Source organism: Hipposideros armiger, unplaced genomic scaffold, assembly GCF_001890085.2.
Source record: "Hipposideros armiger isolate ML-2016 unplaced genomic scaffold, ASM189008v1 scaffold_434, whole genome shotgun sequence".
Lineage (NCBI taxonomy): Eukaryota > Metazoa > Chordata > Mammalia > Chiroptera > Hipposideridae > Hipposideros > Hipposideros armiger.
Genome location: NW_017731784.1, coordinates 1,105,631 through 1,130,210, shown reverse-complemented (window position 1 = coordinate 1,130,210; position 24,580 = coordinate 1,105,631). Strand labels below are relative to the sequence as shown.

The window sequence follows — 24,580 nt, the reverse complement described above, 5'->3', positions numbered from 1 at the left end:
ATTGCAAATCTTCTCTTTGGTTATAGTCTCAAAACCACAGAGTAAAGAGGAAGAATAAATCAGGCCTTTATTATATAGTTTTATCTCTTGGAAGGTTTCTATCTAAGAAAAGGAGGTTTCTTTATTTGTTTATTCAGGATATGGAAAGGGCGGAAGACCACATGATCTTATGGACTGAAGCTGGTTGGCAGGAAGTTTTTGTTTAATTTGCGTGTAATTTTTTTTGTATTTTAGTTTTTTCTTTGGAAGAGAGATAACTTAAATGTTGAGGTTATGTATTTTCTATTGGAATGTTTCTATTTTTGGAAGGAGCGCCAATCTATCAAAGTGGTTTAAAAGATACACAGTTTTCTGAAGTAAAGTTTTTATTGAAATGCACAAATTCATACAGTCACAAAAATGCAAAAATCGTAAGTATATATATACTTGGATACATTTTCACAACTGAATTCATCTGTATAATCACCAAGGTCAAGAAATAGAGTGTTACCAGCACTGCAGAGTCCCCCCTATACTCCCTCTCGATTACTTTTCTCCCCAAGCACAACTGTCATCCTGCTTTATGACACCATGAATTAGTTTTACCTTAAAAATATATACAGAGAGTGAAAAATGTATACATGTGTCTTAAGAAAAGAAAAAACTGTATTAAAATTGTAACAATATATATGGATAACAAAAGATGAATGCAAGTCACATATATACATTATTTTGGCACCTCCGGTATACATATTTATACACACATACAGAGAATCGTACAGCACTCTGGTTTCTTGGCTTCTTTTGCCTAACATTATGCTTATGAAATTCATCCATATTGTGTAGAACAAAAGTTTGCTCATGTTCATTGCTGTCTACCAATGTACCCCCAAAGTGAGTTAATTTCACAGATATAAATGTACCCCAATTTATCCATCCTACTGTTGATGGATATTTAAGTTGGTTACATTTTGGAACGATAATAAAGTGTTTCTATAAACATTCTTGTACATGTCATTTGATGAGCATTTGTATGCATTTCTGTTGGGTACATATCTAGGAATGAAATTGCTGGATCGTAGGGTGGGTATGTATATAATTCTGCTTTAGTAGATCCAGCCTAACAGTTTTCAAAAGGCTGTCCTAGTTTATATTCCCTCTAGCAGTGCATTGGTGGTATAGTTAGTTACTCCAAATCTTTGTCAACACTTGGTATTATCTTTTTTTCCATAAAGAAAATATTTTTAAACTCTTCATTTTACAAAGATTAAAAACATCTTTTTATATTTTGATGATTCTGGTAGGATTGTAGTGGTATCTCTCTGTGGCGTTAATTTGCTTTTCCCCAATGGTGAATGAAATTGAATACTTTTTCATATGTTTCTTGGCCATTTGGATATAAAATATATAGATTGTAACATATTATTTATCTCTATGTAATATTTTTACTTAGAAAGCCTGGGACTTTGAATTTCCTGATCTTTTCATTCAGTAATTGTCTAGTATAATTTTGATTTTTCATATATCATTTCTCAAATTACTAAATTATCAGTTATTTTGTATAAAATTGGAAATATGAAGAGACACTAAGGGTTGTGAGAAAGGGTTGAGTTAAATGTATGTCAGTGTAAATCAATCACTGTATACTTCAAATCTGCTTTTAGGAACAGCTAGGCAAAATTTTACAGACTGAGTTAGTTACTAGTCCTGTCTCCCCTCTGTCTATATGTCCATTTTCCCCTTGGGACGAACTTCCTACTACCTCTGATGAAGAGTTCAAGGCTAAAAGAACTCTCTTACCATCAGCTTGCACCCTCATTCCTGTTAATTCAAAAAAAGAGTTCCCTGGGCCAGCTGAGTGGCGCGTTGGTTAAGAGCTGGATTGGGACGCCAGAGGGCCCCGGTTCAGATCCCACATATGAGGGCCAGTGACACTGCCCTCTACAGCTGAGATGCTGAACAACAGCTCAACCTGGAGCTGGGCTGCCGTGAATCTCCCACGACGGCATGGGCTGCAGCCCCTGCTGCAGTGGGTTGCCATGGGCTACCGTGTGTAGCCAGCAGCCAGCATGAGCGGCCAGCAGCTGCCGTGAGTGGCCATCCAGAAGCCAGCGACTGATCTGCCTCGCCGGGGAAGAGCGCAATGATGGAGCCAACTTGGGCCAGTGAAGCAACGTCCTCTACAACTAGACTGAAGAACAAAAGGACAGCAACTTGTCTGTTTCCCTTCCCCAATTCCCCAACACTGTTCCCATCCCCCAATTCTCCAATTTAAAAAATAAATAAATTGCTGATAAAAATAGACTTACTTTTGCCACTTTGTGCTTTATGTCTTCTTTGTTCCTCTCTTCCTTCTTTACTGCCTTCTTTTATGTCAGATTTTCTGGTATACCATTTGATTTGCTTTTTGTTTCTTTTACTGTAGTTTTTTTTTTTTTTTTGGTTAATGTTTCTCATGGGGATTACAATTAACACCTTATTTAATGGCAATATAGTTTGAATTAATACTAATTTAGTTTCAATATATAAAATATTTGGCTCCTAGGTAGCTCTCAGTTCCCCTTCCTTATATAGTGACTGTCACAGATTACGTCTTTACACATCTCTGCCCATAGACAGATTTATATTATTGTTTTACTTGAATAGATTTATAATTATTGCTTTAGTAGTTATCTTTTAAATTATATAGAAAAAATGGAGTTACTAATAAAAAATACATTAATATTGACTTTTTTATTTATCTATATAATTATCTTTACCAGCATTTTTATTTCTTCATGTGGATTTGAGTTACTGTCTGGTATTTTTTCCTTTCAGCATGGAGAACTCCCTGGAGCATTTCTTGTAGAGCAAGCCTACTAGCAATGAACTCTCAATTTTAGTTGGAATATCTTAATTTTCACTTTTGAGGGATAGTTTTACTGAATATAGAATTCTTGGTTTATGCACTTATTTCACACTTTATGCCATTCCAGTAACTTTTAGCCTCCATATTTCTGATGAGAAATTAGCTGTTAATATTATTGAGAATTGCTTGTACATAATGAGTTGCTTCTCTTGCTGCTTTCATGATACTCTCTTTTTGTCTTTCTCTTTCAACAATTTGGTTAAAATGTTCCTCTTTGAGTTTGTCCTATTTAGGTTTTGTTGAGTTTACCGTATTTAGGAGTTTTGAGATTATCAGATGTGTATATTCATGTCTTTCATCAAATTTTGGATGTTTTCCACCCTTTTTTTATTCAAATATGTTTTTCTGTTCTTTTTTCTCTTCTCCATCTTGGATTGCTATTATGTAAGTGTTAGTACCTTGGTGGTGTCCCACAGGTGTCTCTTAGAATTTGTTCATTTTTCTTTATTCTTCTTGCTGCTACTCATATTGAATAATTCAGTTGACTTATCTTCAATTTTATACATTCCTCTGCCTGATCAAATTTGTTTTAGTACTTCCTTTAGAAAATTATTTTATTTCAGTTGTTGTGTTTTTCAATTCCCGAATTTTTTTTGGGCTCCTTTTAAAAATTCTGTCTCTGTCGATATTCTCAGATGGTGAGACTTATTCTCATACTTTCTTTTTTTTTTGTATGAGCTCTTGAACATATTTAAAATAGTTGATATGAAGTATTTTCCAGTAAGTTATATATCTGGGCTTCCTCAGGGGCAATTTCTATTAATTTGTTTTTTCCCCATGTGTGGGCTGTATTTCCTTGTTTCTTTGCATGCTTTATAATTTTTAATGAATACTGGTCATTTCGAATATATAATGTGTTACCAGATTCTCCCACATCACAAGCATTTTTTGTTTGTTTCTTTGGTTGGTGCTGTTTTTGTCTAGTGACTTTTCTAAACTAAATTTGTGAAGTGTATGTTCTTTGTGTGGTCACTGACATCTCCATTTCCTAAACTTAGTGGCCAGCTAAGGATTTAACAGATACTTCCTTAAAGGTTTGGAACCAGAAAAAAAAAGAGGGGGGGGGTAGAGGGGTAGGGGAACCTTACAGTCTTTGCTAGTGGATTCTGTGTATATGCTGGGGCATGCCTTCAACACTCAGCTAAGTAGTTTACAGCTGTCCCTTAGCCTTCATGTTCTCCTTGTTCAAGCCTGAGGACCACCCACTAGTGAGAATTTAGGGCCCTCTCAAGTCTTCCTGAGCCTGAAATATTCCACCTTGGACACTCACATGTTCTTCTGGTTTCCAAGGAATATGTGGGAGCTTTTCAAAGCCCATATTCCCAAAGCACCTCACTCCCCAATCTTTGGTCCCAAGCTTTTTGATGTGTCTATTATGTGCCCCAACTGCAATCCCTTGTCTCATTGGCACCAGCTAATAAATTTGCTTTTAAATGTTTTTGACAAATGTCCTGGATGGTTGCCTCTTTTTCCTGGAAGCATTCTGTGTTTGGTAAGATGAGGGTAGTCCTTTACACAGTTTGTCAGGAAACCAACAGACAGGCCATACAAACAACCACAATTCTTTGAGAACAAAGTTCACTTGGCTTTCCCCAGCACTCAGAACCCACACCAAGAATTCAGATTGGCATCTTCAAGGCCGTAACTGAGAATCAGCTACCTTTTTCTTGATTATGTGCTTGCCTGATTGCTGTAAACATTTGACTCATTTGCAGAGTTCGGATAAGGTTGATTTGGACTGTCTTTGCTAGATTATTTGCTGTTTCTGTGCATGGACAGGCCCTTGGAGTTCCCTACTCTTCTGTTTTTGCTGATGCGCCTCCCATTGCATTGTTTCAACTTTGATAAACACATATACTTTCATAGTTTTTGTTTGTTTTTGTTTTTTTAAAGCATGACCACATGTCTCTTCTTTATGAAGGTTATACAAGTAGTAAGATAGTTCTTGTCCAGCTTGCCCAAGAACCATATCCAATTTAGAAGGAAAAGACTTCTGGCAATTGAACCCAGTAGATCTCTTGATGTCCAGAGTTAAACAAGGCCAGTCTACCTATAGCCCTATCAAAATCAGTTCTCTGCAAACCAGAGAGATAAAAGGCCTAATCCACTGAGTATGGGAGATAAATGTTCTAACATTTAAGTCTCTAGTAGAAATATGACGTAAAATGTGTTAGAAAAGGTAATGCATATCATGGTCTTACCCTTTAGAAATGCAGTTGACCACATTCACATTGTTGTTATGTGAATGCTTTCCATATAGTTTATCAGGTCAATAAAAATGTAACAGTTGCTCTCACTGCCTTCCCAAAGCTGTAGCCCCTTCTGAAGTGACTCAGCCCAAATCTACTAACCGAATCTAAAGAGCCAACACAGAGAGCTCTGATGCTGATGCAACGTTTTCTGGGTCTGAATACTATTTTCATCTATTTACCAGCAATATAAACTTACGCAAGTTATTTAACCTCTCTCTGCCTCACCTCACCAGTACAATGGGCCTAATAATAACTATTCTTATCTTATAACTTTGTTATGAGGATAAATTAAGTTTCACTAAGTAATTAACTAAAATTAAATTCATACATGAACTGCTTTGAGATGCAGCTTGTCTAGATCATGGGTCGGCAAACTGGCTCGCCAGCCTCATGCGGCTCTTTGGGTACGTTCCATCTCAAAAGTTTGCCAACCCCTGGAAGAGCCAATCCTGTCCCTCACAACAATGTAAAAATTATTCAAGAGCCAAAAATATATTTTTAAATACTCATTATGTGAATACCCTTTAAAAATTTTATAAATGAAACTATGCTAGTTTTCCATTTTCCTTCAGAGCCACAGTTTGTGAGCCGCAGTTTGCTGAGCCCTGGTGGTTTTTCCGTCTCAAAAGTTTGCCGACCCCTGGTCTAGAACATGTCTTTGTAGATAGGGAAATCTTTGAGTTTTTCAGTTAAGTCCACTTACGATGGCGCTTATTGGTGAAAGAACCCTACTGGACAGATTCTCAAGAAGAAAATAGGAAGGCATTATTTGTGGGTAGCCTGAGAGGCTCATTCCTTACTCAGGAGGAAACTATCTACACCTGAGTGGTGCAAAACAAGGTTGGGAGACAGCCTCATAATGTGTAATGATCTGGGGGACTGGGAAGATGGACCAAGATGGTGGGAGATAAAGCTAAAAAGATTGGAAAAGACAGGTGATGAAGGCACTTGGGAGTTACTGAAGGGTTTGAAATAGGAGAACCATCTGGTCACGTTTACATTTAGGGTACATACTGTGGCAGAAGAATGGAGGATTGGGGTCAGCATGGCAAGACCAGAAGAAGGGAAATGCCTTGGGTGACTATTAGTCATATTTATTTTTAAGTAAGTCATAGATGTTCCATAATTATGTAACTCAAAAAAATGCATAAGCTCTTATTTTGTAAGAAATTTACTTTTGGAATTTCTTTATGATACAGTCCCAATTTAATAAAATCTAAAATTAAAGTCCTAAAGAAAGAATGATTATTCATTTGACACTTGACCCCTTTGCTCAACAAAATTTCCATCACAGATTTTCAGTATAATCATCCTTCTGCATGTTACCTATTATATAAATATAGGGAATACATCAACTCTATTTAGCAAATTAGAATGAAAATTATTACCATATTACCCACAAAATTTACTCTGCTAATTTTACAGCTCCTCAGCCCTCCACAAGTCACAAAGATATTCACACCTAAGTTGAATCTTTTAAGTCAGTTGATAGCCTGTAGCAGTAAGCTCTAGAAAATTGGTACTGAAAATAATGGTTTATAAAAGGAAAGCTTGACAGACTAATTATAGTCTTACTTTGCCTCTTTTCAGCTCTATTTCTTTAACAGCTATTTAGTCCTAGTTATACAGATTTTTGTTTTGTTTTGGTGTTTTAGTCATTTGAAACTTCAGTAAAGTAGTTTTAGGAGTTAACTGGAGAAATATACAGCTATAAAATGAGATTAAATTTAATAAGCAACTTTATTATCATTTTGCCCCACTGTGATTATGTTAGTTATTGGAATAACTTTCAAACTTATAAAGTTTTAAACCCAACTTGATAGTATGTTCTTTGTTATTGTATTTGATTATTATTTGTTATTATATTTCATAATGGCCATGTAAAATGATGTTCTCTGAGTTTACCTGTGCACACAGGATTACATAAAATGTAATTTTAATGTCCACTTAATCCGAGGTTCTCTTACTGAACTATTGTGACTTTTTAAATACATTTAAACAGTATGAGTAATACATAAACAGTGGAAAATTTATTTCTGCAAAGCAAACTGTGGAAACTGTATACTACTGAAAACACCCTTTACAGTGCTAAAAAAGTGTTAAGTACAATATACATAACTACTTTTAAATATAATTAGTTTGGATAAATGCAAATTTAACTGTCTTAAAAAAAGCATACTTTTGACATGTGAACTTAAGATTCCATAGGTTGTTGCTTGATGGTAAATTCAATATAAATAACAATGAAGAAACCACATATGGTAGGCCTGGGCTTCAGAAACTGGCTTTAAGTTTCTCAAACAAATAACAACCTTTGAAGGCACGCAGATGTATTAATTTTTAATTTGTTTCTTTTTGATCTCTTAATTACTGAAAAAGATTTATTGGTTAATTTTAGAAAGGCAAGTGTTTGAAAAGTTTTGCCAAATACTGTCTTCTCTAAATGACTGTATGGTAATGAAAAGTTAAGAGGAGAGCCAAATTAGATTGAATAATTGTTCAGTCATGTGGGGCAGGCCAGTTGCACAGCCTGGTTGTTAGACTGATTGCTCAAATTACATTGCCTGGGGTCCTGCACTTGGTTGGCTGTCTTCTCAGATCTTAACAAGGTTCTGGGAATTTCTTTTTCTGACAAAGTTTGCTTTGTGTTTTTCCCTTCCCCCCATCACCTCCAGGATGCTTCATCTGCAGACATTAGAAAAGCATATCGTAAGCTTTCATTAACTTTGCATCCAGACAAGAATAAAGATGAAAATGCAGAAACTCAATTTAGACAAGTAAGTGAAATCTGCTGTTATATTTTGTGACAAATTTATAAATGTAACTTATATGTAGTAACTTATACGTAGAATATTTCCATTTGAAAATGAAAGTGTAGTTTAGAAGTATAATGTATATGTGTTTATTCACTTTTTTACAAAATCTGTTTTTACTAACATTTTTTATATTAGAATCTCTAAATTCTTGGAGGGTCCTAATTGTCATAATTTTCTTGTCTAAATTGCAGCTTTTGCTTTTAAAAAGCACATTTTAAGATAATTATTACTTCTGCATCTTTCACAAAGATTTATTTTGGTGTCAAGCATTTTTAACCTCTGAAGGTGCTACTGAAAACATAAAGCGTTACTTATAATTAAGATTTTATCTGTTCATTGTATTTTATGAGCACATAGGGTTTTCTGCATGTGCATATTTGCATGTTCACCTTTCTAAGTGATTTCTTACAGTTCAGAGTATTCTTATTTTAAAGTAATGTTTCTGTTTTAGTTGGTGGCCATTTATGAAGTTTTAAAGGATGATGAACGAAGGCAGAGGTGAGCGTTTCTGCTTTTGAATTGAGATGCTAGTTTGATGTCTCAGTTTATAAAGGAAAGAATTTTCTCATTAAACAATTTATTTGTTATGTTAGTATTTTATTTTTGTTCCTTCCAAGACATGCAGTGTTTTGAAAATATATGTTTAGAGCAGAGTTAATTTAAATTGAAAATATTCACTAGGTTGATTCAATACTTGTAGACTTCAGGATCATGAAGTCATAATATTAGCAACTCATGGCTTCATTAGATAAGATTTTTAACATGAGTGTTTTGTGCCCTGGGAAATACACATACCACTTGAATTCAAATAAATGCCCATTCATTTTTGATATATCAATAATAGTTCCTATCAGTGCTTGTTGGTTCTTTTTTTCCCTCCCTATTCCTTAAATGTTTTGGAATAAAGCTGTTAGTGATATTCAAGTTATTATTATTTCTTGATGTTTCCTCACTCTCAAAGTAATAAATCCAATTTGTGAGTGAGAGAACACAGAACTTGTATGAGTCTGTAGAAGACGGGAGTGGAAGAAAAATACCTCCTTTCTATTTCTCCTTCCCTTCCCTTACTCTGCTGCAGTGATTCTGCGTTTAGGGTTAGTTAGTGGAGGCAGCCCCCACACCCCGAGACTTCTCTGTGCCCCCTTCAGAAGAGTAGTAATGTATTTATACAACGGTTTATAGTGCCAGTGACCTAAGAGGAGATGGCAGACAGGCCCCTTTCCTCTGCGTTACAACGTGTGGAATGTAGACACTCTTGCGATGGGCTTCAAAGTTAGTCAGGCCCACAATAAGGAAGACATTTTGCATCATGCCTACACACACACACACACACACACACACACACACACACACACACACACATACACACCACCCCCACACCACCCCACCCCCGAAACCAAAATTTCACCAAACACTTTTGTGTGTATGTGAACCAGACTGATACTTTCTATTCTAGGCTAGTCTAGACTAGTCATTTTTCTTTTTAAAAACAATGCTAGTTGTGGTCTACATGATTGATTTCATGAGACACTTGTGGGCCATAATCCGCAGTTTAAAAATGTTGCTCTGCATTAAAAGAGTACCTTTAAAGAAAAAAATAGGTATTTGAGATATTAGGCTAGGCCAGCCTAATTATCTGTATCTCTCTAGGAGGGCTAATATACCTTAAAGACAACCCCCAGAATTATGCTATGTGACGTTCTGAATCTTTCTTCAATTACGTTATCTGGAATTATTCGGTTTCCTGAAATGTTAGCTACCGCTGTTGGTTCTCATCCTAAGTCTTTAATTTGAATACCTCACTTGTCACATTGCAAAGCAAGGACTCAAGATATTCTCTTGAAGTGTTCTTTGCTTTATAACAAGGGCTGGCATTGGTCCAGAGACCATAGCAGACATTCCTCTGGTTTGAGATAATCCATAGTGTTGAAAGAGTCCTAGAAGTATGTTGAAACAAGTGTTGGTCATTCTGTGCATATTTTCTAGTTGGTTTCTCTCACCCAGCCCTTAGTTTTGTTTCACACATTAAGAATGTGTCTGTAAAGATAGCTTTATTTAGTCTCCCTACATCTTTGGCATCAGATTTTGTCTTTTTGTTTGCTGTTTTCTTAAAAGTCAGTAAACTTTGTAACAGTTTCTTTCAATTACTGAAATTATTTATCTCTTTTCAGAACAAATCACTTATGTATAAATTGTTTCTTCATTAAGGTAGACTCATCTAACATTTCTTTTTAGGATTAGTTTCCTTTGCACTTATTTTAGAGTGTTCGCAGAAAAAATGGATCTGACAGTTACACAAACAGCTGTAGTATTTATACCCCTTGAGGGACAAGTAACTCTTTGGTGACTGGTTTTCCCTGAGGCAAAAGTCTTAACTAATCAAGCTAAGAATCACTCCTATAAAGCTTGCGCCTCAGGCCAGGTGACCTATGAGTATTTAAACCTATAAGAGAAATCACCTCTACAAACAATTACCTAATGTTTATAATTCCTTTAGAGGGGGAAAAAAAAAAGAGCAGAGTCAGTTTTATCTTCTAAAAGAAGATTGTCTTACACTTGTAGAAAAAAATGCTCTTTTGTGTCACAATTATTTATTATAAATATTCATTAAATAAATGTTTTTAATGTGTAACCTTCTAGGAATTTACAATTTGGAAAATTGTCGTAGACATGTTTGCTATTTATTTCCCTTACAAATAATTGTGTTCTCATCGAAATCAGGTACATTGTTTAAATTTTGGTAGGAAAGGGAATAGCAATGAAATAAACTGGATAACCTTTTACTTTTTTAAGGAAAAGGCAAATTTAATTTATTTTTTAAACAGCCTTATTTAGGTTTAATTTGTGTACCATGAAAGTCACCTATTTTAAGTATACATACAGTTCAGTGATTTTTAGTGAATTTACAGAGTTGTGTAAACCACCATAATCCAGTTTTAGAACATTTCCATTACCTCAAAAACACTTCCTCAAGCTCATTTATAGGCATTCCCCACTGTGATCCCAGCCCTAGGCAATCACTGATCTTTTTGTATCTATAAATTTTTCTTTTCTGGACATTTCATATTAATGAAATCATGTAATATGTAGTCTTTTGCATATGTCTTCTATTATTATGTTTTTGAGATACTTCCATATTGTCACATATACCAGTAGTTCATTCTTATTTATTGCTGAATAGTATTCCATATACCGTTTTTGTTTATCCTTTCACCAACTGGTAGACATTTAGGTTGTTTCTACTTTGGGGCTATAATGAACAATGCTGCCATGAATATTTACATACAAGTCTATGAGTGAACAGGTGTTTTCATTTATGTTGGGTAGATTCCTAGGAGAACATTGTAAATAAACTCTTAAGCCTATTTTTTCCTCCCAAAGACATAGACTATAGCGTAAAAATAACAAATTCTCCTGGTTAGTGGAAGGAAGCCTAGCATACCAGCCTTTTCTAAACTCCTTAGACAGCTTGCATTTTGGGGGGAGTGGCAGCTCAGCTATTTTCTGACATAAATTTCTATACAGGTTCCCTGAGTATTAGCTGAAATAAAGTACTGAGTAGATAGATACCAGTCATTACATATATACACTAGATTGTGTTTTAGTAATACTAATATATTTACTTTTGTTTAAATCCTATTGTAAATTTTAACCAATATTCTTTTGCTAACCCAGTTGTGCAACTTTAAATTTAGGGGGGGAGGTTGGTCTTTTTTATGGTACCATCTTTCTAAAAGTTGTGAAAGTATTTTTTTAGTTTAATAAAATCATGTTTTATTTACAAATTCAATGATGAAAAATAGTTATGTCAGCCTTACTCTGCTAAACTTTTACAAATTCATTACCTAGTTATTGTAAATGTGATTACAGATGTGTTAGAATAAAAATAAACATAAACCTGAGAATAAGAAATCTTAGTGACTTCCTCAATTAGGAGATACAATATACCTATTATATACAATATGTAAAGTACTGTGTACTACAGTTTTTGGCATATATATGTATATATGTATATACATGTTATAAAGGAGAGTGAGATCAATTAATTTAGACTTCTTTTCTGATTATGATCTTTGTACAATTAATTTTTACTCTTAAGGTTCAAAATGTGGCCTAAATGGATGTTGCTATTATCATTTTAAGCTAAAAATTCAAACTTTGTATGCTGGTAAATTAACAATTTATAGGCAAATGCTATCATTATTTAAATATTCATTTTCATAATATGTATGTTTTCTGTTTTAGCTTCATATTTACTATTTTATATTTCAAACTATGATGTTTTAAATTTACATACATTTTTTCTTCTGGTAATTTAAAACATTTTTAGATTTATTTGCTTTCCAGTGTTCCAGTGTTTATATTAGGCTAAATATGTTTGATGACTGGAACTCACTAATGATTATGTAACTGTTGTTATATGTTCATCATGTACATTTTAAGAAAATCAAAGTAAACATATATTAGGCCATATGTTGGATATGTGGAATCAATCAGTTAATATTTTAATTTCCAAGATAATGCCTATATAGTTTCATATGATTCTTTGCATTAGTCATATTTTCATCATAGAGGTTCACTTTTGTATTTTCTTAGAACACATTCATACATGTGTACATTCCTAAGCTGGTTTTAACAAATTGTTCAGAGCAGTTTGTATGAGCTCAATTACAGAACATTTTAACAGCATTATGTGTTAAATATAGAAAAGCTAGCAGTGATGTTTTAAATTTTATGTTATCAACACATTTTTTCTTAAACTACTTATGAATATAGTGTCTGTATATCTTTTTAAAAGTATTTTTTCAGTGTTTCAGGAAAGCAGTGATTTATCTTTTAACAGCATATATTCTAAAAAGCGAACTATAATAGAAGCTATCTTCCCTTAAAATGGCCAGTCGTGTGAGCCATAATGTTCATTGATAGTAAAATCAATAGAGCATTGATTCTAAGCTTAATCCTTGGAGACTGTTGTTTAGAGTGGCAGACATAGCCTAGTAAATATCTATATAGCTCTGTTTAAAGTGTTCAGTGCATGAAGTTTTGCTATCTTGAATTTGGCTGTACACTAAATACAGTTTATCTGTGCAGTAGAAAATAGTTAACAGAAACATAGCATTTCAACAATGATGGTGATAAAATATTTGATGTGACACTCATAATATGAGTTCAGCTATATTGTCTTCCATTACACTTAGATCTAAAACAAATTTAATAATTAGTAATGCTTGTGAGTAGTTGTTGCCACTTTCTTAGGTGTTCTTTATTAATAACCATACTTTTTACATGAAGTTATTTCATGGAGAGATTAGCTGAAAATAATGATCTTTATAATCACCTTTTTTTTTTCCCCCTCAACAAATCTGAAGTAGACTATAGGTTTAAAATAAATTCAGGACTTATCATTCGTTGGACTTCATTCGAATGTTGTAATCTTGCATTATACCACTTGAAACCTTTTTTTACCAATCCATTTCTAATTTAAAATGAGTCAGTTTTTACAAAGGTAGATTTAAATATAAATTTTCGATGATAGGAATGATAGCTTTGGATGAAGTCATATTATTATATTTCAATATTAGTGTTGCTTATAAATATTAGAAATAAAAGAATATTTAACAGGAAAATTTTTTTAGTCCAGCCACAACCATATTTTAATTTGTAGACTCATACACCACACAATTTGCCTTTTAAGAGTTCAGTAGTAATTAATGTCCTTTGCTTTGAACATTGGTTATTCTGATCTGCCATTATTATTAATAATCTAAATTGATCTAGAAGTCAGATTTTCTAGATTCGCTAATAAAATATATTTTGAATTTGTAACCAGTGTTTTTTTATTGAAAAAAGAAGTTGCCTGTAATAAATCCTCTGCTTTATTTTTTTAAGCATATCTCCAAGGTATCAATTTAATAACTATCAAAGTAGCTACTGCAGTTGTTGCATTTAAATTGATTTACATGTCAAGACTGGCAGTTTAGCAGCTGCGCTATTATTCCTAGATCGGTCAATTTACTTGAGAAAAACCTACTACTGAGTTCTACTGACCTGCCTGACAATATAGGCCCTATTTCTATTCCTGTAATTAGGCCTGCGACTAACTCAGAATATTTTTAATTAAAATATTTTGGTCAATGTGTTGCACCAAATTAGGCCTTTCAGTGAAGATTTAATTCTGGAAATAGTGTGATTAGAATATTTAATGAGTTGAGTTCAATTAAGATTAACAGGTTGTGTGTTTTGAACATATAGTGTATGTTTGTGACCATTTTGAGTTTTACAATGTTATTCCTGATTTTTAACCTTAAAAATATTTGCCTCAATAACTGACAGGTAAATTTAAATTCAATTGAAATTTTATTGTAAAGAAAGCTGATTTAAAATGCATTGCTAGGATGGCTTTTATTTGTTATGCTCTCTCCTTCCAGCAAAGCCAAAAATGAGGAAATTCCCACTTAAATGTTTATAAATAGTTTTATTGAGAAATCTGACATAAACAATGGTTGTTTCCACATCTCTTTCTGATTTATTCTCTAAAGGAATGTGAGCAAGACAAAATTAAAGATGCTCATTTTATAGGCTTTTACATCATTAAGAAGCTTTGATAAAATAATTTATATATGTAGAAATATTTTAACCTTGAACCATATTATATTATGGTACAGGAGTAGAAAGAAAAGCACGGACTAGAAAATGTATCCTGAATTTGATTGAATTAGTGGATAATTCATGGTAACAAATAGAGCTCTTATCTTGATTTTCCTGCCATTGAGGTCCTCCCTTTTGTTGCTGACTTCTGTGATGGGGTCTTTACTGCCGACTGTGACAGAGAGGTAGACTATATGAGACTATATGGCTCATTTAACTTAGATGTCATTCCAGAAGTCACATCATTGGGGTGCTTGTGTAAAACCACAAGATGTGGTATCCACAGTATATTACTGTATACCTTTTTGAAGGTTGTCTGTGACTGGACCTACATACAGTGTTTTTAATTTATAGGCCATTGTAATGCTGATAATCTACATGGTATCTATTTTGGAGAAATTCTTTACTTTGTCCTCTTTTTAAATATAGATACAAATAAAGGTTTTTTTAAATTTCAAATTCCCCATGAAAAACTGTTATATTTGCTACTGTAGGTATGATGATATTCTGATCAATGGACTTCCAGATTGGCGACAGCCTGTATTCTACTACAGGCGAGTGAGAAAAATGAGCAATGCTGAGCTGGCATTACTTTTGTTCATTATTCTCACAGTGGGTCATTATGCTGTGGTTTGGTCAATCTACCTGGAAAAACAACTGGTAAGTGTTGGTAATAAATCAAATGATCTAGCCTCCTTAATTTCATATGGAATTTCAGACATTTATTTTTCAATTGATGAAATTTTCAATTTTTCTGTATATACTCCTCATTCCAATAGTTTTGTGTTCAGTATTTATTGTTTGATATGCTTCTAAGTCAAGAAGAACCCATGACATAAGAAAATATCCTTCCTTTTAAAAATGTGGCATTTGAGTTTGTTAAAAGATTTTGTGAAGGCCCAAATATCTAGCTGGAAATTAAAAGGTAGAGCCGTATTTTCTTAATTATCACCTTCCAAATAGAAATCTTTTTATGTAAAAACGATTTTAGAAATGTTTGTGTCACAGGCCCTTATCTAAAGAATGTTTAAAAGTTTTTAACTAAGACTTGAAATGAGTTTAACTTTATAATTCCAGAGATCAGTTGGTTAAAAAATGATTACATTTTTCTAATAAACTATTACATAGTTTATTCTGCTATGGATGTTTATTTATATGCTAAAGATAATCAAACTTATTTATCAGTATTCATGAATTAGCATCTGTTTACTCATTCTTTTTGAAGTGACATTATTAAAGTTGGATGAATGAGAAAAAGTAAGTTGAATGCTTTCTCTTAGAAAACTTTGATTACTATGGAGATACACATGACTGACAGTGCTAAACTTCATGTGTGTTTAAGGACTGGATACCATGGCAACACTTATTGTTAAAGATTGATGATTTTACTTAATCATGTTGGACCCTACATACATTTGCATAAATGTTCCTCTATAATATTTACCCTTCACAGAAGACTCTTGATAACATTTGAAGAGTACATGTTAATGATAACCTGTAACCTTAATTCTTTCCACATTAAGGATGAACTGCTTAGTAGAAAAAAGAGAGAAAAGAAAAAAAAGACGGGCGGCAAGAGTGGGGATATGTCAAAACTTGGTGCTTCAGAAAAAAATGAAAGGTGGGAACATATAAAGAATATTTTATAATTTGAAACTGTTTAAAAATATTTCTTTAATGTGATTCAACCTCATATGGTATCCATTCAGATATGCTAACACATCTGTAGAAGGTTTATAAAAGGCTAATAGTGTGCCATGTTAGTTTCTGAGACAAATTCTCATCTTCAGCAAAGTTCTACAATTTTCTTCCTCAGTGAAGTGTTAATATATATTTAAGTAATTAAAACCCCAAGTTCTTGTAGTTTGAAATTTGTAATACTGAACTTTAGAAACAAAGTATTACTAGACCAAGCTGTCACTTTAGTGTTTAGCTCAGGAGTGACAATATGTGCAGAGGCAGTGACATGCAGTGAACTCAAAAAGATACCACCATTTCTTCTATCGATTCATAGAAAGAAATAAAGGGTTTAAATAGTTCACACAGCAGGACAGGAGCTGGACCAATGTGAGATGGAGATCAGAGACTATTCTGCCTGTCTTCTAGTCTGATGACATCAGTGAGTAATGCTTCAGTGAACTGCAAATGACATTAATTTTTATATATTGGTTTGTTTATGCTCCAGTCTTCATATCTGCTTGTCAGCACTTGGGAACACTCTGATGATGTTTAGTCTTTTATAGCTGAAGTAATCATAAGGTTAAGAATTCATTTCGCAGAACTGATGAAAAGTCTGGGTTAGAAAGAAGGCTTTTGTTTCTTTGTCTTTATAACTTGATTAGGAGCCTCCTTACCCCAAATCTTAAGCCTTCTCTTACTTGCTATACATATTGCATTTGTTGTAACTACTGTATTTCATGATAGAACAAGTCAGAATAAATGATAACTGTCATAAATATTTCATTGAAAAATTTCTTCTTTTGTTGAAATGCCATTCTAAACAGAAAGCATGATTTTTATAAAAATATTTTGTCTCCCAACTTGCTCTATTTTGCTTCTTTGCTTTTGTTTTCCCTTTAGATTGCTTATGAAACCACAATGGCATGATTTGCTTCCATGCAAGCTGGGGATTTGGTTTTGCCTTACACTAAAAGCATTGCCTCATCTTATCCAGGTAAAATGTACCTCTTTCATTTAATATTAGATGCCTTCATTTTAATTATTCATGAAATAATTTATGCCCGTGTCTGCTCTCTGAATGCTGGTATACAGTGAATGCTTCTTAATGCTGATTGAATAGTGTTTTTGTAAGTGTAAACCTAATTTAGAATAGTTCTAAAATTATTTAGGTATCTAACATTGCTTTTAGGACACCTTAGAATTCCAAGACGCTGGAAAAAAGGGGAAAATACTATCTTTAGGACAGATATAAAAGCAATAAAAATTTAATTAGCTGTTATCAGTTAAGCCATAGTCAGTAAAAAAATAAAAATAAAAAGTGGGACTCAAATAGCTTGTCACCCGTTATTTTAATAGCATTTAAATACATAGTGTAAAAAAAGAACTTTACATAAGCATGTTTTTAATTATGCAAAAATATAGTTTTCTATTTTATTTGTAACTAAGTGGAGTGAGGACACTGTCTTATACTGGCAATCAAAATTTCTTTGCTAGCTAGTCTTGATCACAATAGAATATGGGTACATGTCATATTTATATGGCAATTTCTGTTGTTTTTATATTTAACATAACAAAGCAGTGTTTTACTAAAACACTGCTTTGTTAATTTTAATTATTGCATCTGGTTAGAAAATTCCCCACACATAAACATAATATTTGAAAGTATATGTAAAAGTTTGGTGTACAAATTTAGAGGTTTTTTGGGGTTGTAATTTTGGAGAAGAAATGTTTCATTTCAGAAAATAAATGTTTAAAAACAGCTAGAGAGCCAGATAATTTCTACTCAGTTCTACCCACTTTTTTAAGAGCTGTTTTTCCTAATTGTTTAAGGCAATGAATGACTCCAGCTTCTGCATTTGATTCTCCTTTTGCCTCTCAGAACAAAAATTTTTTATTTGAAAGGAAAATGAAATGAAGATCACTAATGTGTTTCTTTTTAGCCTTTGAGAAATTATTTACCAGTTCTTACATCAAAATAGTTCATCTTAATAGTTATTACTTACAAAATCATATATTTTGCTTACCATAAGAGAGAAAATTGGAGTATTTTGGTAATTTTAAAACTTTTGTTTTTAAGTTATTTAGCATATTATATTGTTTATTTAAATAAAAACCCACAATCCTTGTATATATGTAAGAGTAAATAAGAGAGAGGGAAAGTATATTTGTCATACTGGTATGTTTATGAGAAGATGTGACAGAAAAATATTTTAAGACATATTTTCTTACGTGTTTTGAGTGATTTTTTTTTTTGCCAGCTTTAGAATCTGTGCAATAGGCAAACCAAAGTATAGATGAATTTAAAGGTATAGTCAAGAGACAGTATAAATGGAATATCATGTAAAAGATCAATCTGAAACACTTTATAATTTTAATGTAAGTCATTTGAAACATTTTTGTTTTGTTTTGTTTTGTTTTTAGCTGAGCCATCCCGCCACCTGTTGGCAGCTCACGGCTGCTCAGATCGGGCTGACTCGAACCGCTGTTGCTCAGAGCTCAAACTCTTGAGCGAGCTCTTAACCAACTGAGCCACTCAGCCGGCCCTTGAAACAGTTTATTTAGTAAAATTAACATGTTTCTTGGTTAGCATGCAAGGTAGTTTGCAAAAATAGAACCAATATATTACAATGCCTTAGATTTACAAGTGATTATTTTACATTACCTGCTTGTGGTATAGACCAAGCAGATTAAGTGTTTTGCCTCACCATAAATTTGTAGGACATTTACAAAAATAAGGAATTTTACAAAAATGCATTAGTCTCTTTAGAAACTGCTTTCTTAAACTGTTAGATCAGTTTGAATTTTAAAGTTTTTAATTACATGGTGATACCTGTTGCCTTTCAGTTTTGAGATGCAAGGCAATTGGTTTTAAAAACCTATGTAAACCTAATTTTAAATTTTGGTCTAATGATTTCTTCCTGATAAATGCATTACACCAAGAAGAAAAGATTAGACAATTTTCCTTTTTTGAAGCAAATACTAGATATTTTAATTCTGCTTTGAGGACATAAGATCGGTTTTTCTCATGTACACTAACAAAATAATGTAATGTAGTAGACTGTGATACAAATTGTAATAGTGAAAGTATTTTAGATTGAGAAACATATAGCTATGTTTTCATAAGCACTGATTAAGCAATACTGAATAGTTGCTGTTAGGATTACATTTTTGACTTCGTTTATTTTCAGTCTGCTATGACCTTTGTATTAATTTATCTTCCATAAAATTGTGTAATATGAATACATATGCCTTGTCTACAACACTGAAGTTATGTGACACTTCAACAAGATCTTCTTAAGTAAGATATTTATGAAATTTAGAAGAAACCCTCTTGAAGCAGTCTGTATTGGTAATTTGTACATGGTGAAAAGAGAGCTTTACTAGAGCCCTAAGTATAAAAAATGATACACATGCCCTTAAGCATTGCATGCATACACTTTACATTTGTTCACCACTTTTGTGATATAGAGCCATTGTTTTATTTTTAAATATGAATCCTCTTTCTTGCATAAACCGTACCTATAATTGGTTTCTTTAAGGACAAATATTCATTTGATTTCTTTAAAGAAGAATTAAACTAGATGCTTGTGAAGCAATGAAGTTGTATAATCCTTAGAGATTTTTAAGATTTCCTCCAGTCTTACATAATTGACCTACATCTAGTTATCAGCATTTTTAGCAACTCTTTTATTGAGCTTTCCAAAGCATCCACTTGGTTCTCATAGAAACAACTCTCATTTTTTTGCTCACTTTTCATCATTTTTTTAATGTACTATTTAGCCAAATCATGTAATTACTGCCAGTATCACTGACACAAACAGATTTACGAGCAAACACAGCCAGCTCTTCTTATTGTGTGAATCTCTTGAATTTTATGAAAAGTTTATAACTGAGCTGCAAATATTTTGTGTAAGCATGTAGCTATTGGATAAGAAGGAGGGTCCAACTTAAAAGTAGGAGATTCAGAGACTTCCAGCAAATGGCCTTCACACTAGCAGACTCTGTACCCAAATTTTGTCCTTGTCATTTCAACAGCATCTTCTCTTCAGCTTTTCCCTCCCAGTCTTCCTCTAAATACCCATTTCTTTCCTTTTTTTTTCTTTTAGCTGAGCCATCCTGCCACCTGTTGGCAGCTCAGCAGCAGCTCAGCTCGGGCTGGGAATCGAACCACTGTTGCTCAGAGCTCGCATTCTTGAGCAAGCTCTTAACCAACTGAGCCACTCGGCCGGCCCCAAATACCCATCTTTATTACACTTCACATACATATATGGTTATTTAGTAGGATTTGGGAAAGTGGCAGTTCTGGTTCAGTTTATGTTCCTAAATTCACTATTTTAGCATCTAAGATTCCTAAAAAAACTCTTTATTGCCTGATTAGTTTACCTAAATTATTTTCTGCCTCCCCCCAAAAAAATTACAAATGAGAATGGTTATGTCAGTATTTGATGTGTAAAGCTTCTTCTGGTTATATGTTTAGAAAAACGGTTTAGTTGGTTCAATAAAAATTTATTAAATATATCAGAACAAGGCATTATCTGAGATGGGGCTATAGAGATGAATATGTCTTCTGGGACTTTACTGTCAGGTAGAGGTTATAACACATGAATTAAAGTAATTACATAACATAGTATAGTAATACAACATGATACATAAGCTTTACATATGTAGTATAAACAATGACATCTATAAACATTGAGAGAAATAAGATTGTCTATTTAGGATGGCCAAGGAAAGCTAAAAGAAGGAGCCACATGAATTGAGTCTTGAAAGATGGATAGACCCTTGACAATGAAGTACCCACTCTGTGTACTGGGTAGTGTACAAAAATAATTTCATAGATACAGTAATTCCCATATAATCATACTGTGTTGAGTCTAAAGGAGACCTGAGGAAAACATTGTACAACTTTAAAAAAAAAGATCACACAGCTAGTTACTAGCTAAAACTATATACTAGGTCTCCAGATTGTGTTTATAGCCATTTAGGAATTTATACTCCAACAGATAAATCTGCTTTGACAAATCTATACAGGACAGTTAGACAGAATAAAGTTTATTGATAAGACAGCAAAGTGTTTCCATCACACACATCTGTCAAAGGTACGTCTGTCTGGTTATGAGTGGAAGAATTAGGAGTACAGAGTGGAAGTCGTTCTGTGATCAGGCTGAGTAGAGATCAGAGTATATCTTTGATAGTTCCCCTGCTTTTTGAGAAGGTTCTTATTACCTCCAGTGTTGGCTTTTGTCCCTTTTCTCTGATACTGGAAGAAGTTTCGAATTGGTAGATTAGAATGAGGCCAAAGAACTAACGACTATTATACTTGATACATATAAAATGTTTGAAATGTTAAAGTAATATCAAACTTTTCCCAGATTAGAAAACGTCCAAGGAAAAGACGTACAGATGATATTATTTTTAGCAAAATATGCCCCATGTCTTCATGTACCCACATATGCAGAAAAGTAAAAAGTCAAATGAGAAACCAAAGAAAAAGAATGTGGAGAGTCTAAATTAATAAATGGAAGGTTAGTGTGTGCACAGAGAGATGAGAGAACATTAGAGAGAAGTAAAATGACTGTATGTAGAGATGTTGGGGGAACTTGAAAAAATGTGTTTAGATAACTAAGAAAGCAAATGAAATGATCAACAGAAGACATGGGATGTGAGTTAGAATATAACAAGGAACTTGGATTATATCAAAAGAGGCATTGTATGCTTTGAGGCTAGAATTTAATTTTAACATTAAAAGTATAACCCTAGTGACACTTTCATATCTTACCATTATGTTTCTGTTCTCATGATAGTTTTGAATGGAGTACACATTCTCTTAGAATCTGACTAAACCAGTCTTTTGTGTTGGCTATATTCAGCCTCTAACCACAAGAAATTTTTCTAACTTCCAAACTGCCTTAGATATTTTTAATCATATGTGTTCTGACACATATTCATAGCCTTGAAAGTGGCAAACAGTTGATGAGATATAACCAATGCTATGTGCATATTTTCCGTTTAATTCTTATAACTTAGTTTATTTTTTGTGACTTCCTATTTGAGTTGAAGCCTCATATATTTGAACCCACAATCATTTAGATTGTTAATACCATCAACTTCTAATACAAAATCAGTAAGTGCCAAATATCCCAAGTGATTACCAGTCTAAATCATAGTATGTTCGAAGTTCTCTACATTTTCTTAAGTATTCAGAATTTATTTGGTTGATAGGAATTCATCATTCAGGTTTCTCTCCACCTGCTATTACATTTCTCAGCAACATAATTTATAAATATAAAACTCCTTGAGGTGTGCATTGCCTAAAGTTGTAAGCTTTTCCCATTAAGTTCCAGTTCCATCTTTTTCATTACCAAGCTGACCTTACATGAACACAGTAAAACTAAAAATTACAGTAGGAAATTTCAAGTATGCATCACCCCACCCCTATCAGGATGTATAGGTTTCCTAGGAGGAGTGTCTGAGAAAATAGAGGAATCATCTCTGTAGTGCTGTTGCTTTTACCTTAAAAAATAAAAACTTGCCTAAGAGCATAAAGGGAATACTCCCCTGAAGAGGCGTCCTCCCTCCCCAGAAACTTCAGCCATGGCGACTACAACCGTGGACAAGCCTGGAGGTTGCTGTCTGTCCAGCCAGGGCCTTTCCTTTCTAGCCCCTTTGCTTCTGCTAGCTGGAACTCTGGCAGAAACCAAGTAAACAACACATTCACAGCTAATTAGCAGGGGAAAGGCTTCTAAAAGGCGAAGAGGCATGTGTGGCAAGCTGAGTTGCCTGCCCTGCCACTCAGAGCTACACACATGTGTTCCAAGGGATGAGGAGGCTTACTTTTAGTACTCGAATAGCTTTTTCTAGAAAACTTTAACGAGCATACTTTATATGGGAAGTACATGAACAAATGAAAAAGGATGGAAAAGCCTGTCTGAATTTTTATAAGGCTGAAACTTCTGCTATAGAAGGATAAAGAGATACGGGAAAATTGGAAAGATCTCACAACATAAGACAAAGATTCCATTCCTTCTGCCTTGGAGGGCAGAAGATGCAATTACTCAGAGGTCCCAAGACAGAACATAAAGTAGAGTTTTGTATGTTATTGCTAAATGTAGAAAAGTTAAAAAAACATAAAATGTTAGGTAGGATGTTAGAGATATATAGTCTCATCAATTTCACATTTATAGATAAAAAGTACTTAAGACTCAGCTTGGTGAGGCAATTTGCTCAAAGTGATAGAACTAATTAATGGTAGAAATGAAATTTAAAGGAGGTGAAAATAATTATTAAAATATAAGAAATATAAACGCTAAGAAGGAATACATTTTCCCAACAGCAGGATAACTAGTTGGATAACTAGCTTTATAGTGAGTGAATAGCTGCCTGATAGTAAACTCCCTATCAGAGTATTCAGGCTGATTGCAATTATTATAAAAGTTGTAGGATTCTTGCATTCAACTGGGGCTAAATAGATAACTAATACAGCCTCTTCTGACTCTTAGCCCAACTGGAAAAAGTAGGTTTTAGGCCTTTCATCTCCTTGAATATTACTGAGGAAGGCATACCTTCCGGTTTTGTTTTATTTTTATTTTATTACTGGTGAATTTGGTGTTATTATAGTTCTGTATAAATATTTGAACTCTTATTCAACATGTGTAATTTTAAAGTTTTCCTGTGTTCTTTGCAATTTTGTTACACAGTAATTTTGAGATTATAGTATAGGTCAGTGGGAGAACAAAATGTAATATAGAGCAAATGACTATGGGCAGATTTTTGAAAATGTACTGATGATACTTTCCTGTGCTGAAGGTTATATGTAAGCTTCAAACAAAAGAGATTTGTGCTGTCAAACAGTCAAAAGAAAGAATGCATCAGCCTCCATCTTTTCTGCAGCTGCCTCTCCTCAAAGCTCTTCCTTGCTCCTTATTCGCTTTAGGACAGGTGGGAACATTTCCCTGCTCACACCACCTAGATCAAGTTTTCCTTAAATTGTTTAATATTTTGAAGTTTATATGGAGAAGTAAAAGTAAACCAAAACATGACAAGTAATGCCCGCTCAGCAAGTTATTTTATCACTTAAAGGAACTATGTCAATGATGTTAAAAGTTTATGATATGGATATCCTTCATCTCACAACTTACTAACCTTGGGAAGATTACATCTTCAAGGCTTAGATAAATTCTTACCATCATTATGAAGCCTCTTCTGATCAGGCCACCTGAAAACTTCCCACTGCATAGTCTCTATACTAACTTTGTGGCACTTACTTGTGTTATAATCAGAATAGACTGATAGACTGT

At 33.6% G+C, this 24,580-nt stretch overlaps 1 protein-coding gene across 1 annotated transcript in view; it reads left to right on the top strand.

Annotated features, from left to right (window-relative positions):
• The window catches only part of DNAJC1 (DnaJ heat shock protein family (Hsp40) member C1), a 195,943-nt gene that overhangs the window by 58,213 nt on the left and 113,150 nt on the right, over window positions 1-24,580 (top strand). Inside the window, exons 2-6 of the mRNA XM_019665145.1 lie at window positions 7,815-7,916; window positions 8,407-8,453; window positions 15,098-15,263; window positions 16,127-16,224; window positions 17,184-17,277. Of these exons, the coding sequence (XP_019520690.1) occupies window positions 7,815-7,916; window positions 8,407-8,453; window positions 15,098-15,263; window positions 16,127-16,224; window positions 17,184-17,277 (507 nt within the window). The remainder of the gene's footprint in view (window positions 1-7,814; window positions 7,917-8,406; window positions 8,454-15,097; window positions 15,264-16,126; window positions 16,225-17,183; window positions 17,278-24,580) is intronic.